Source organism: Mobula birostris, chromosome 24 (genome assembly GCF_030028105.1).
Source record: "Mobula birostris isolate sMobBir1 chromosome 24, sMobBir1.hap1, whole genome shotgun sequence".
In the NCBI taxonomy this organism is placed as follows: domain Eukaryota; kingdom Metazoa; phylum Chordata; class Chondrichthyes; order Myliobatiformes; family Myliobatidae; genus Mobula; species Mobula birostris.
In genome coordinates, this window is record NC_092393.1 from 37,776,151 (window position 1) to 37,792,220 (window position 16,070).

The window sequence follows — 16,070 nt, forward strand, 5'->3', positions numbered from 1 at the left end:
AGTCTTCTTAGCTACTGCCAATGCAAATTTTTATAAATTCTTTCTGATATTTATTCAATTTAAGTTTCGGTTTTATCCCTTCAATATCACCTAATAGAAATAATACAGGGTTATGTGGAAGTTGAGTTCCAGTAATTTGTTCCAATAAGATTCTTAAATTTATCCAAAAGGGTTGAATTTTGAAACAGGACCAAGTAGAATGTAAAAAAGTACCAATTTCTTGATTACACCGAAAACATTTATCAGATAGATTTGAATTTAATCTATTTATTTTTTGCGGTGTAATATACCATTCATGATTCTTGACATGAAAGTGTACTAACGTTATACAAAGGCACAGACTAATTACATCTGAAGCAAAAAACATTGTTTTAAAAGTACATAATTTGCAAACTACAAGCTATAACAAAAATGAGACTGCTCTACTGAATATGTCAATAACCTAATTGAACAGCTAATATACAAGTCTGAAAGTCACATAGAACTTCACAGCAGGAACTAATTTTAAAGCAAACCAAATTAGAAGGCGTATTGTTTTTAAATTTTGAAATGGTAAAGCTTTTACTTTTAAAAATTCTATTGCAATAATTGACTAATTGTCGTTAAGGCACATTGTGCAAATGGCACAGAAAACCTGAAGTTATACTTTTGGACAGAATGGAACTGTTTTACAGCTAGACTTAGCCTTTTCATACGGAATGCAACACATTGAACTCCACAGAAAGGCTGATTGAACTCATTACTGTGAAACGTGTTTGCATTTAAAATGTTATGTTGTAAATCTGGAAAACAGATTATCAACAGGATGAGCTTCCATAAGGGAATATAAAGCAATTATTACTTTGCTCGCAAAGAATTGATGATAGAACTCCTCTCATTTAATGCTTCTTGTAACTGTCCAACTTGCAGAGCAGAAGTCCTAAAGAGAAAGTTAATAAAAAGAATCAAACAATGAACTCAATTTTCAGCAGATTTATTTTGAGGTCGATCAAATGTTATAGTAAATTTAGTAGAAGGGATTGATTATCATTTAATTAATATTCCTTTAAATGGATATTTATAAAAAATTCTTGGATGTTATTTTATATTGCAAAACAAAACTATTTAGGAAAACTGTTAATTTCCCAGTACCTTTCCCAAAAAAGCTCATCAGAATAACCAAAACATATTGCTTTCTATTAACAGTTATGAGCCCAGTAATGACCCTTACACCTGTACAGTTTAATTACTTTTTCTTAAGTACGCCATTTTTTGCATTCAAATAAAGAAGCTAAGTGACCAGTTTTAAAAGTCAGGTTAACTTTTTGTAAGCTAAATTAACAAAAGGCACTCCTTATGATTTATGATTCAATATGAAATGATAATGGAATAACAAATGATGATGAAGGACACTTAAATAAGGTTTCACAATGAAAAGACTTCACTAACCTATTGCTTCGGCACAATTCATCCTTTTGTTGATCTATTACACCCATCAAATTCAGGAACTACAAGTAAATTAGGAGAAAGAATGTAGTACTAATTATAACACAATTGCAGCATATACTCAGAAAAAAAATCAACATCAAGTTCAGTAAAAACTGATTTTTCTAAAATCTTGAAAGATATAAATCTAATAGTTAAAATAATCAGAATTGGCAGCTTTAAATTTTTTTTACAAAGAGTGCCTCTGTCACTCATAACAAACTGAAGACATTCAGTAAAACATTTGATGAAATAATCTAGTCTTACATCATCTATTCTGAATCAAATAAAGAAATAAATTCAGGAATACTATTGTACTCAAAGGCTAATTCACACAAAGTTGGGTAGCATTAATCTTTCAATGGCTGTCATATAAAAAGGTCTGCTGCTTATGAACAAAGAACCATAAAATACAGGTGCTGAAAATTTTAAATACAATTGACATGTTGGAAACAATAAACAGCATTCAGGGAAAGAGTGAGTAACTCAGGTTAAAGACCCTTCGTAAGAATGGGAGTGAGAATTGACTAAGTTAATTTAAAATTGCAGAGAAGGTGGCCTGAAGAATAGGCCGAACAAAGGGAACATCTATGATTGGGCAAGGTCAGTATTGATGTGAGGAAAAGTGGGAGTTGTTGGGTTAATTATGGCAATTAGACAATGATAATACAAAGAAGTGTAAAATATTGAGAAATGCAGACTATTGAGCATGTCCATCAGGTCAGGCTGTGTTAAAACAGAAGCAATCTCACAAATGAAGCATAAGGAAATCTGCGGATGCTGGAAATTCAAGCAACACACAACAAATTTGCTGGTGAACGCAGCAGGCCAGGCAGCATCTCTAGGAAGAGGTACAGTCGACGTTTCCGGCTGAGACCCTTCGTCAGGACTAACTGAAGGAAGAGCTAGTAAGAGATTTGAAAGTGGGAGGGGGAGGGGGAGATCCAAAATGAAGCCACACTCAGGTAGGAGGAACACCTTATATTCAGTCTGGGTAGCCACCAACCTGATGGCATGAATGTTGACTTCTCTAACTTACACTAATGCCCCACCTCCCCCTCATACCCCATCTGTTATTTATTTCTATACACACATTCTTTCTCTCTCTCCTTTTTCTCCCTCTGACTATACCCCTTGCCCATCCTCTGGGCATTTCTCCCCCCTCCGTCTTTTCCTTCTCCCTGGGCCTCCTGTCCCATGATCCTCTCATATCCCTTTTGCCAATCACCTGTCCAGCTCTTGGCTCCATCCCTCCCCCTCCTGTCTTCTCCTATCATTTTGGATCTCCCCCTCCCCCTCCCACTTTCAAATCTCTTACTAGCTCTTCCTTCAGTTAGTCCTGACGAAGGGTCTCGGCCCGAAACGTTGACTGTACCTCTTCCTAGAGATGCTGCCTGGCCTGCTGTGTTCACCAGCAAATTTGATGTGTGTTGTTCACAAATGAAGCAGATGTGGTCAGTTCTAATATGGATAGAGAAGTGAATTGTGTTCTTTTTTGAGTCACAAAAGCTGCAACTTCCCCAGGCAAAACTTGTGGTGCAGTTCCTCAAGTTTTCATTAGACTCTAATGTAGCAATGCAGACGGCCACAGACAAATAAGAATTGGACCATGATATTAAAGAGGCAGACAATAGAAAGCTTAAGGTCAACTCAGCAGATTAGTACAGGTACTCCACAAAGTAATCACTCAATTTACAATTTTGTTTCACCGATATAGAGAAGAGTACATTGTGAACAATGGATTGGTAGTGAAAGTGATTTGCTGCTTTACTTATTAAGGTTCTTGGCTGGTGGGAAGGAAAGAAGTGGAAAGATAAGGTGTGCATGTCCTGAGATGGCTTGGAGAAAGTGCTATTTAAACGACTGGTTGATTGAAACAGAAGAGTGAGCAGTACAAATAAATGAACGGCAAACGGACTGCACTAGAGATCTATACCTAATTTTAATTACAAAAACACACCAAGATTCTCAGACTCAGCAATGTATTTTGAGAAAGTCTTTGAAAAGAAGCAATCTGACAGGTTATATCACAAAGATAAATTAGGTCGTCCACCAAGCTGACAAAGCAGATAGGAACACCACTTTAAAGTAAATCCACAAGGTTTCAGACTGGTAAAAAGTGGGAATTTAAGTCAGGAATAAAAGTTCTTAATTTATTTGATTAACTAAAATAGACCTCTGGGTATGTTGGTGTCACAAAAATTACTGGAATCATAAAATAATCAGGAAGGTGGATGCTGCATTGTGAGTTCTTCCTGATGGTTATGCCAAATAGAGTGAATAGCCTTCTTCATTTTAGCCAAATGTTGATTGATTATATAATCTAAATGCACTGACAGGTACTCACAAAATAAAATGTGCCACTTATAAATGTAGAGGATGAAGTCCATCAATTAATTTAAATTGATCTGCAATCTCAACATTTTCAACAGAAACAAATTAGAATTATTGAATAGTAGCCACTCCCAATTCAAGAACATAAATGCCAAAGTAAATTCAGAGGCTTCTAAGATTAACTTCAGCTCTATAATAACTGTTCCTCCCAAATTGTTATCAGTTAGTAATATAATTACAACAATGACTTCCTCAGGAAAATCTGAACTGATTTTATCTGAGCTTACTTGCTAGCTTTTAATTTCTCAACAGTTACTAGTTAAAAATCATGGAGTTGAAAAGTTAAATCTGCTGTTCTAAATTCATTCAAAACACAATGTGTCTAATAATCTTTCATTTGAAGTTCTGTGTCATAAAGCCATAATATTTATTATTTTCTAAAGTTCTAAAGGATAATCAGTTACGTTTAACAATGTGTAAATAATGTAAAATGATCTGTACTTTAAATGCTAATTTAGAAACTGAAAATTAAAAACATAGGGCAGCTTATTTCATATAACTGTCAATTCTTAGGTATCAATATAAATACAGTCTAAAAGAAATTGAATTCCAAGAGTTTCAATAGCCTAAAAATACATCCTCCAAATCAATAGGGTTCAATCACAAGCGGGACAAACTGACATGATGATAACAGAGGTAAAAGGAAAAGCAAACTTCATTTCTAATTACATTCATTACTCACAAAATAACAAGTATGCACTTTTTTTTTATTAAGTGAACGATAGCCAGATCAGAAATGCTGATCAAGTCAACTAGTTCCCAAAGAGAACTCTGACAGGCCAATCAGATCGTTCACTGCTGCTCAGCAACAGAACACAAAAAAAGTCATATGTCAAGAACATAGAACAGGCACAAGGATTGCTAGCCCCTGTACCCCAGAAACACACCTGAGCAGGGCGGCAGAGGTAAGTGCTATGCATGACCTGATCTGAAAGCATCGTGTTGACTCATAATAGATAGTGTTCACGGTGGAACAGCTTAGTCAAGGATGGGGTGATCAGCACAGATGGACAAATTATACCTCCACTTGACACCAAGAGATCACAGCTCCAAACACAGCATCATTTTATAATGTGGAATTATCAAGATTCATTTTCATTCAAGCATAACCTTTCAGAAGCTTCGTACAATCTTTTAAGTTATGTCAATGAGTGCAAGCTTAAGATATTCTTTAAACAAATACATGTGTACATAAAGAACATTTTCCTATTGAACTAATGTGGAAACTTTACTGAAATTCTTATTTCAGTGAAACAAGTATTAAACCTTACACTATAATCTTGGTTAGATTTACTCATATATTCAAATTAAAACATAAGAGATATATTTGTAAAAAAGACTTTGGCCAACAATATTGGTCCCACAAAATGATGTAAGAGAAAATCCCTTGATGTTGAAAATTGGTTTGATCCATTCCAAGGCATATTAACACCCGTTGGAAAATGTGATCCCTGCTTAGCATTGAAAAGCTGGTTCTGTTTTTAAACACTCTCATATGCTATCAACAATGTGCATCGCCCAGCTTTTGACTTCTGTACTACTGTTAAGTACCCTAATCTGAAAAGTTACAGATCTTGCACATTCAGAGACCAAACAACTTTTACAATTTGTTTTTTACTGAAATTGTTATTTTTACAAATATCCACTCAAAATAAATCTTTGCCAGGTTATTCTAAACCACTCACTGGAGTCTTCTCAACCAGCCTCTGGAGTCTTAAATTCACATTTGACAAGGAGTTTTCCTTACATTATGCTTCTTTTCTGCTTTCAGAATTAATTTGCCAATAAACTTAGTTACCACTAAATCCCTTTTGCTGAATGACATGAAAAGCAAGATGGACCTCGATGTAAAACACTTCAGAGACCATATAGAAAGAGGCAGATAAGGACTCATTACAAAGTATTCATCTCCAGGGAGTTTAACTCATAGCTAGAGTTTAGGGCAAAAATATTTACATAAAGCAGGCATTAGGAAGATGGTCCTTGGTGAAATCTTTGCACAAAATGTTGTTGGTAAGACCCTGCAGTTTCACACTTCGTCTGCAGAGGTCATGTTCATAATCATCGTCTGCTTCCTGGACCAAGGATTATTTTAGCTGCTGCGACTGATCAATACCACATAATTCAATTTATAGCTAATAGATACATTAACAAGGTAACAGAGCTCCATAACCAACAAGAGACAAATCTATCCTTATTTCTTTTAACTCAACAAAGCAGCCAGGGTGTTCTTGAGTGTTTGCTACCATTGCAGGCTTCCAGCATACAGGCTTTCAAACATTGCACATATTGTTCCTTACAGATGTCTACTGTAACCCCATCAGGAGGACTTCCATACCCTCCAGCACAAAGAATATGCCACTTGCAGCTGTTTTAGATCAGCCATCTAACTTTTTCTCCAAGCCCTAGTACAACTCTACCTTTCCTCTCCTGTCACTGCAGCACTCACCTGTAGAATCAGAATCAGGTTTATTGTCACCAGCACGTGTCCTGAAATTTGTTAACTCAGCAACAGCAGTTCAATTCAATACATAATATAGAATAAATAAATTACTATAAAATGAATAGATTAAAAATCATGTAAAAACAGAAATAATATATATTGAAAAACTGAGGTAGTGTTCATGCGTTCAACATCCACTTAGGAATCAGATGGCAGAGGGGAAGAAGCTGTTCCTGAATCGCTGAGTGTGTGTCTTCAGGCTTCTGTATTTCCTACCTGATGGTAACAGTGAGAAAAGGGCATGCCCTGGGAGCTGGGGGTCCTTAATAATAGACACTGCCTTTCTGAGACACCGCTCCTTGAAGATGTCCTGGGTACTTTGTAGGCTCGTACACAAGATGCAGCCGACTAAATTTATGACCCTCCACAGCTTCTTTCGGTCCTGTGCAGTTGCACCCCCCCCCCCTCCGCTCAACACCGCAGTGATGCAGTCAGTCAGAATGCTCTCCACGACATATCTACAGAAGTTCTTGAGTGTTTTTGTTGACATACCAAGAGTGTTGCATGAATTGTGCCTGCCTCCCTTTTCAGGCTGGTTCTAGTGAACATAGCTGTAAGATCTTGCCACAAATCAATATGACACACTGAGACTGTGTTGTTACAATGGGAAACTTGAGAAGAGAAGTTCTTTCAAAGGGATAATCAATTATTCCTGCATGTTTCCAAATATCCAAAATCCATGCCCTCTGGTTATTGACACTCCCCCAGCAAAAAAAATGCTTCTCCATACCTATCCCTGTCACATAACCTTGAGCACATATTGGACAGAAAAAGCTTCTATTTGTAACATCATTTGCAACTGTTCCATTCCATTTGGAAAATGAGAGAGCTAAAAAATTAAAATAAGATATAAAATTAATAGTTGCACTAAGATTCTTAAACCACACTTACATTTGCACATTGCCACAAGAAAATACTTAGAATCTCTCCAAGTAAATGCAAACCTTAAATGCAGAACATATTGCACCATTATTCTGTTCATTCTCTACACCATCTCCAAATGCTATAACTTGAATGCTGCAGGTAACATCAACTCTTAAACCCTTGTTTTTTTTTAAATAATGGAAAAGCAATTGCTCTGTTGACAAGTGGCTATGATTTAAAACACATGGATTAAATGTTAATTTTAAAGAATGCAAACGATCATTAAATACAGTACTGATAGATTACAACACTAAAACATAACACCTAAAAAAAATCACTGTCTTGATAACACTGGATGAAAATCTGTAGTATATAATTTGTGTAAAAGTTGACCTCACGTAATATCCATGGACTTTTATGGAGGATATACATAGTAAAGTACGTTCTATTTGTAGAAGACACAAATAAAGGCTGGATAAAAAGATAAACTGATAAAAATCACTACATTGGGTACAATCATGCTGGATCATCAAAAGATCAAATTTAGAAAAGGCTTAAGGCTTTCCTGTTGATCAATAAATTACCTGAGTTTGATTCTCTAAACTGATTCTTGAACAATCATAACTTTCCAGCCAGTTTATCAATGACTATAACATTGGCAGATTATAGAAATATCAATTACTTTTCAGAGGCATTTCCTTGTTACAGTTTAAACCAAACAACACAAGCAAGCAGCAGGTCTTTCATGTACCAAATTGTGAGAGTAAATGCAGAGTGCCTTAATAAAGCAGCATGGCAAATGGAATTGACAATGGCTTATTTAAAAAAAAGTAGGTAAAGGTTCTAAAGAAAGTGCAAATAATTGAGACTGCATTGCAATATGAAAGCCGAAAGATATAATATGCCTAGAGGCACTGTTTGTGCTATAAAAGGGCAAGTTCAAATGTTCAGTAACAAATTTAACTAAAGAACATTAGAAATCCAAGATTGCTTAAAATTTATAAAACGTCATAGCAGAAATAACTAGATATTATCTTCAGGCAAATTACAAAAATCCACCAAAAAGAAACTAAGAGAGTGCTGTATTGATCAGACTAGATGGAAGGGTTTAATCTCCCTCTCCAAAAAAAAAAGGACACTCTCACTTTTTCACTAGCACCAACCCCCTTTCCCACCTCACCCCACCCTAGTGATGTAAAACTTATTATTATATGATTTTCTAGGAAGGATGAAATGAAAATGTGGGAATACTTTTGCACAAGACTTAAGTCTCATTCAAATAAAACATGGCAATGTATACAAAGATTATATAACCCAATATCGCAAAAACAATTTGAAGAAAGGCTGAGCTGAAGAAATTATTCAAAGTCTTGCTTAACAAGGGAATTTTACTAAAGGTAAAAGAAACAAAATTACTGTAGGCGTAAATTCAGATGAGGAAGGATTTACAGAGTTTATGCTAGAGCCAAATCAGTTGTTCATTTGGTTACTTCCCTTTTCTCTCTCCTCTCATTCCATTTTACATAAGTGAATTAAAAACTGTGGTGCAGAGGCACAATACTATAGAATCCTTTCTCACCACCCTACAATGAAAGTCTTGGCTACACAAATTCTCTTACCAAACGCTTACTTAAGAATTGACTTTAACAGGCTGACCACAGCAATGATACATCAAATTCCACTTTTGGCACTCTTACTAAGATAATAAGTGTATATCAAGCAATATTTATGTCAATTCTTAAGACATATTATCAGTCCTCACTTTGCTTAACAGTATTATTTGGCCAATGTGTCTTAAATTGCCTATACATTTCAACAACTTATCTGAAGATACCCATTTTCAGCTACTTTTTTCCCCAAAGCAGATTACCACATGATATGCCTGATATTCTTCACTTGCAAACATTTTAATTTCAAAACAGATGGAAACTTGAATACTGAATACTGATCTCTAGCAAATGCTTCAACCTTAGCAACTAATTCCTTTTACAGAAAGTCCATCTTTTGCTTTCACTCCAATTGACATTTGCTTAAAGTGAAAATAGCTCTCAATGTGACAATTCTAAAGTTAAATGTCCACCTGGATTTGAATTCATGTTGTGGAATATAAAGAAAAGTGTCAGAAAAGATCGAAATACCTGCTTGCTTTTTTCCTGTTTCAGGCACTGGATCTCGTTGCTGAGGACTTTTGATCGAACTCTGTTCTCTCTCAGAGTTGTCTGACAATCTGAGTTATGGTCAATTGCTTGCTCTATTGATTCAAACAAATAGAATTAGGCAAAGAATTCAAATAGAGGACATTAGGTACAGTTTGATATTTGGGGAGAATTAAGATACTGCTATATTAACAAGACTAGGAACTGTAAAAACAAAATAGTAAAACAATTAAAGATCAACAAAACTTCAAAAGTACCCAAGCACTGTAAAGTGCATTGATATCTCCCTGAAGATATCAAATCATTAAACAAAGTACGTCTTTTTTCCATTGCAAATGCAATAAATTGTAGGATTTTTGGAAGAACTTCCAACGTAGCTCCAGGTGTGAATCAGCTTACACTGGATCTACCCAATACACGTGCTACCCAATTTTTATTCACATTGATTATTGTGCATATATGACTGGGAAAGATTATGCATGTGCTCAAATAATATTCCCTGATCAATATAATGGGTGCCTGATCCACAACACCCATCCTTAAAACCTATAATTGAAACTTTTGCCCATTATTGTGTGAAAACGTTTTTCCTTTCCCGTGTTCAATTTATAGGGTTGCCTCTGATGCCAAAGTTGCAGAACACAGACTGTACCGGACAATCTGACAAATCCAAAACAAGAAGAGCACGGAATCTTGATTACCGCCATAATTAGCACCTGCAAGGAAACCTCTGGTTTTTTGATCTGAAAATACTAGGCCTGATTTGGTAAGGACAGGCAGGCCAGAGGTAATTAATCATGAATAGAAAGCATTTACTCCTCCAGAGATAGGAAATTTAATTATTTTCCCCATGATAAATATATTGTCTTTTTAATAAGGCAGGACTTTGCAGTAGTGCCTAAAGGATATTCTTAAGGTATCATCTAATGAGGCCATTTGGGTAATACTTAGAAATAAAGATATTGTCACCTTGATGCATGTGGTTGTGAGAAGAGTACGGTTGTGTTAGTTGGAGAGGTGTAGGAACAGGTGTAACTCTCAGCCCATTTGCAAGTTTAAGTGCCTGGAGGGTCATCAGCAGGGAGGGATGAGTGGACAAGGGAATCGTGGAGTGCAATTCCTGTGGAAAGCAAAGGGGTGGGGAGGGGAAGATGGGGCTGGTGGTGCATATCTATTCGTGTCACTTATTGTAGCCTCTTCTACATTATTGAGACCCGACCAGGAATGGAAGATCACTTCATTGATCATCTTCACTCCGTCTGTCACAACTATTTTAATTCCGCTTCCCAGTCTCATGGTGAAGTCTTTCTCCATGGTCTCAACTATCGTGTTGAAGCCTGGTGCAGATTGGAGGTACAACATCTCATTTTACACCTTGGTAGTCTCCATCTTGACAGCATGAACATTGACATTTCTAATTGGCAAGCATTCCAGTATTCTTCCCCACTTTTCTTATCCTTGTTGGCCCACTTTCCCTTCAACAATGGATTTTGTCTATATAGACCTCAGTAAGGCCATTGACAAGGTCCCGCATGGCACAACCTTTTTAATCTGGAAGATTAGGTCTCATGGGATTCGGGGGGAGCTAGTGAGGTGAATTCAGAATTGGATTGATGAGAGGAAACTGGGAGTGATGAGTGAAGACTGATTTGTCGACTGGAGGCTAGTGACTAATGGGGTACCCCAATGGTCAGCATTGGGGCCTCTGTTATTCACTAAGATTTGGATGTGAATATACATGGCATGATCAGCAAGTTTGTTGATGATACTAAATTAAGGGGTCTAGCTGATAAGAGGAATGGGAAATGGATTTCAAATCAGAAAAGTGTGAGATGATGCAATTTTGAGGGCTGAACCTATACAGTGAATGGCAGGGCACTGAGAAGTGTTGTGGAACAGAGGAACATGAGAATACAAATTCAGAGTTTGTTGAAAGCACTCATGCAGGTAGACAGGTTGGCAAAAGCGGCGTTTAGCATACTTGGCTTCATAAGTCAGGGCAATGAGTTTAGGAATAGGGACATTACATTGTAGTTGTATAGTTTGTTGGTGAGGCCACACTTGGAGTATCGTGCAGCTTTGGTCACCTTGTTATTGGAAAGATACTGTCAAGCTGGAGAGGGTGCAGAAGAGATTTATGATGATGCACTCAGGACTAAAGCTGAAATATAGGGAGAGGTTGGCCGTGCTGTATCTTTATTCCTGGGAGTGTAGTAGAATGACAGATCATGAGGGGAACAGATAAGATGATCATAGTCTTTTCCCAAGGGTTGGAGAGTCCAAAACTTGAGGGCACAAATACAAGGGATCAAGATACCCAAGAGGTAACTTCTTTATACAAAAGCTACCTAGAATGAGTTGCCAGAGGAAGTGCTCAGGGTGGGTACAATTTTAACATTCAGGAGACATTTGGATAGGCATATGGAGATGAAGGCTTAGAGGGTCAGGGGCCAATCAAGGAAAACTGACTTGCAGGGAGTATGCTGTGGTCAGCATGGAACAGTTGGGCCAAAAGGGCCTGCTTCTGTGTTGTATTACTCTATTACTCTACATGGTGTCCACATACAAGATTACACTAGTTGTATTCTGTTTCATCGTGTTTTGTGTTGCACTACTAAGCATTGTGGACATACTATGCTGGCACTAGAAAGTGGGGTGACACTTCCACACTACCCTAGCACATTGCCTAGGTAATTTGTTTGCTTAAGCAAGTGATGCATTTCACTGTCTGCTTTGGTGTACATGCGATAAATGCATCTGAATCTGAAATCAATGCTTAATATCAGAAATGTGTCCATAATAATGTACCCGGAAGAAAATGTAATAAATTTCAACAGAAATTGTGGTCCTTTAACTAGATTCTATCGTTAAACACAATGTTTTAAAGATAGAATCAGGAAGATGGATTTAGTGTGGACTTGTGAAAATGTTACTCCAACATTATGCATGTGTTAATATTTTGCACAAATATGAAGGGGCTGTGATAAACAAATTTCAGGATGGCTGAAGATACAAGGAGGAATATAATTTTATGATTTAACCCCAAATCTACTTAAATTATTTCATGCATATTTATTTTCTCTTAAAATGTTTATGGTTTCTGAGATGATAATTAGGTTTTCAGTTGAAACACTGATTGAAATGATAATTACCACGAGGTAGCATCTATGGAAAAAAGTACAGTCGACATTTCGGGCTGAAACCCTTCAGCAGGACTGAAGAAAAAAAACTGAGGAATAGATTTGAAAGGTGGGGGAGGGGAGAGAGAAATGCCAGGTGATAGGTGAAACTTGGGGGGAGGGATGAAGCAAAGAGCTAGGAAGTTGATTGGTGAAAGAGACAGAAGGCCATGGAAAAAGGAAAAAGGGGTGGGGAGGAGCACCAGAGGGAGGCAATGGGTGGGCAACGAGATAACATGAGAGAGGGACAAGGGGATGGGAAATAGTGAAGGGGAGAAGCATTACTGGAAACTTGAGAAATTGATGTTCATGCCATCAGGTTGGAGGCTACCCAAATGGAACACAAGGTATTGTTCCTTCAACTTAAGTGTGGCCTTATCCCGACAGTGGAGGAGGCCATGGATGGACATATCGGAATGGGAATGGGAAGTGGATTTAAAATGGGTGGCCACTGGGGAATCCTGCTTGTTCTGGCGGACGGAGCATGGATGCTTGGCAAAATGGTCTCCTAATTTACGTCGGGTCTCACTGATATACAAAAGACCACACCAGGAACACCGAGCACAGTATATGACCCCAACAGCCTCACAGGTGAAGTGTCGCCTCACCTGGAAGTACTGTTTGGTGCCCTGAAAGGAAGTAAGGGGGGGAGGTGTAGGGGAGTTCCACCTATTGCCTGGCATTTCTCTCCCCACCCCCACCTTTCAAATCTACTCAACTTTTTTTCTTTAGTCCTGAAGGGTTTCAGCCTGAAACATCGACTGTACTTTTTTCCCCACAGATGCTGCCTGCCCTGCTGAGTTCCTCCAGCATTTTGTGTGTGTTGCTCGGATTTCCAGCATCTCAGATTTTCTCTTATTTGTTACTTTATTGAATCATTTGATTCAGAGGGTTATTGACAAGGTGGATACTGAGAGGATGTTTCCTATAGTGGGGCAAATATAGAACTGAGGGCATACTTTCAGACTTAGGGTCATCTCTCAGTGGCCATGACCCTTAAATTCTCTAGCCAGAGAGCAGTGGAGGCAGTCATTTAATATAGTCAGGGCCAGAGACTGACAGATATTTGAACTGGGGGGGGGGGGGGAGGGAAGGGAAATCAAAGCCTGTGGGAAGAAAAAGAGCAGGAAACTGGTATTAAGGTCACAAGCTTAGGAGATCAAATGGACTATAACTGCTCATGTTTATAATGTCATATTTTCAAAAATTCATTCACTATAGCAATGCATAGCTTAATTGCATAAATGACACAAGAATGAATTAAAATATAACCCATTTCCTGAACACACAATATTTTACTTTTAAGCAGCTTGACAAAATTTCAAATAAATTATTAAAAAATAATAAAAATATCTTTTTATACTTGTGTCAAACAGAATGGAATTAAAAATTATTTAAAGTTCCTACAGAATTTTAATTAATTCAACACTTTATGCTTGGCACCCAGGGATTGCCAGTGCACAAAGCTAATGACCTAAATTGCTAACAACTTTAACAGACAAATCATTATTTCTTACTCAAGTGATTTACAACCCTCTGGTATTCATGCACTTTAGGACTAAAATTCAAATTTACCTATGGCTTTTAAGAGATCGCTGGGAATATTGTTTCCAGCGAGTTCTAGTCGCACCAAGGACTTGTTTTGTTGTAATGCATTGAGTAAAGCTCGCCCGCCTATTAGGCCAATATTATTCCACCGAAGATCTGCAGAAAGGGATACATAAATATATAGTAAACTTTGAGCCCCTAATTTTCAAAGAGATAATGACAAAAATTTGAGTTATCTGCAACTTATAATGTTCATTAATTGTCTGAGAAAGAGGACAGTAATAGACCTATGTTACAGTTGTAACAGATAAAGTGCTTCAAAATTTAAGTGTCCAACTGAGGTAAGAAGTCATAACATTTAAAGGGAGGTGTCAGTTACTTCAAACATACATTTAAAGAAAGACTTTCTGTAGTTCACAAGAATAAATAGCAAAGTGTGAATAGACAATTACATAATGAATTGGGAATCATACAAGTTAATGATTTTCAAAACATATGTAGTAAATTTATAAGGACAAATAGATTTTAAATAAATTGTTACATAAAGCATCTCCTCTACTCACCTAGCTCCTCCAGTGTCTCATTGTGTTTTAAGGCCAGTGCTAACTCATCTGCATCCTGGTGGTTGACCTGATTATTGCGTAGGTCTAGATGTTTAAGGTGTTTGTTGGCTCTCACTCCTTCGCAAAAAATGCAAAATCCTTCTTCCCACATTCCAAGAGCATTCCATTCCAAAATTAACCTAGAAGAAATACCATATTGTATGGAAAAAGTCTTGAAAATAATGATTGGACTTGAAATGACATTAACCTGATGTATCAATAAAGATGTGCCTAATCTATCAGCTATGGCAAATACATCTTAAAATCACTGAGGGCCTGATTAGGAAAGGACAAGAACAACCAAAAAGCACTTCATTGGCTCCAAGCACATCTTATTCACACTACTAAACTGTTTCTGCATGCCCTCCTCAATTTTAGTAATAATATTTAATATCCTCCACAACATAATACAAGGAGTAACCTTTTCAGTTTCTCATGGCTGTTCTCATTCTACTTGATCTTATCTCATCAATCGACTCCGTGCCACTTTCCTATCCTGATGCCATATGCCTCAGTTTCATGATGAAACTGTTTAACAATATATGAATAAAGTATGACATCAAGTTCTCTAATGCCACTTGACCACCCCCAATTTAAATTTTACATATTTTATTGTCCTTTATATTTGTACTGTTCCTTTAAATGAAATAGTGTAAACAGTATAGTCTTAATTCAAACATTGGCACATTTTTGTTAATGAAGTTGCATAAAAAGTACTTAATAAAAAGTAAAATGTTAACAGTTGTGCTTTCTTAGATATAGTCAACCAATGGTTCCCAAGCTTGACAACATTGCAATTTTAGGGAATTGCCAATATATGCGCTATAATCTGTGCCCGAGGACCAGGCCATCATGATGTGGCATCATTTGTTACAACCAGGGGAGGAGTGCCAGAGGCAGTGTGGGAGAGGACAGAGGCATAGTGAGTGCACTGGAATCCATGCTGGGTTGGCAGCTGGCAGCTGGCCCCTTCAGGTCAACTCTGCCATCTGTGCTACCCTCTAGTGTTTGCTTCCTGGAAGACAAGCTGGATTGTCTTCAACTGCTGCATGCTCATTCTTGCAGGAGCGTGGCTCCAGGGCAACATACCATGCACCATCAATCTTCAAGCCATTCAACTCAGGGATCTGTGCTAGTATTATTTTCTGACTTTATGTGCAATCGTAAGTTATAGTGTCTTGTAAAAGTATTCAGCCCCCAATCTTTTGTTCACATAAATGAGTATTACAACCAGTGATTTTCATTAATTTAACTGAGAATTTTTATTTGCAAATCACATGCTATTTTTTCCCACAGCAGAATCCAAAAAAACTGGGAAAATTGTAAAGCATGAAAAACTAAAAATTCAAATACTGAAATG

The 16,070-nt window shown here is 37.2% G+C and overlaps 1 protein-coding gene across 2 annotated transcripts in view; it reads right to left on the reverse strand.

Moving 5' to 3' along the window:
* Positions 1 to 16,070, reverse strand: part of lrrc45 (leucine rich repeat containing 45) — a 69,360-nt gene that overhangs the window by 35,150 nt on the left and 18,140 nt on the right. For both annotated transcript variants that reach the window (XM_072242140.1, XM_072242141.1), the window contains exons 5-9: positions 14,672 to 14,850; positions 14,136 to 14,264; positions 9,364 to 9,476; positions 1,429 to 1,487; positions 842 to 919 (exon numbers count right to left, since the gene is read on the reverse strand). In XM_072242140.1, coding sequence (XP_072098241.1) covers positions 842 to 919; positions 1,429 to 1,487; positions 9,364 to 9,476; positions 14,136 to 14,264; positions 14,672 to 14,850 — 558 coding nt within the window. The remainder of the gene's footprint in view (positions 1 to 841; positions 920 to 1,428; positions 1,488 to 9,363; positions 9,477 to 14,135; positions 14,265 to 14,671; positions 14,851 to 16,070) is intronic.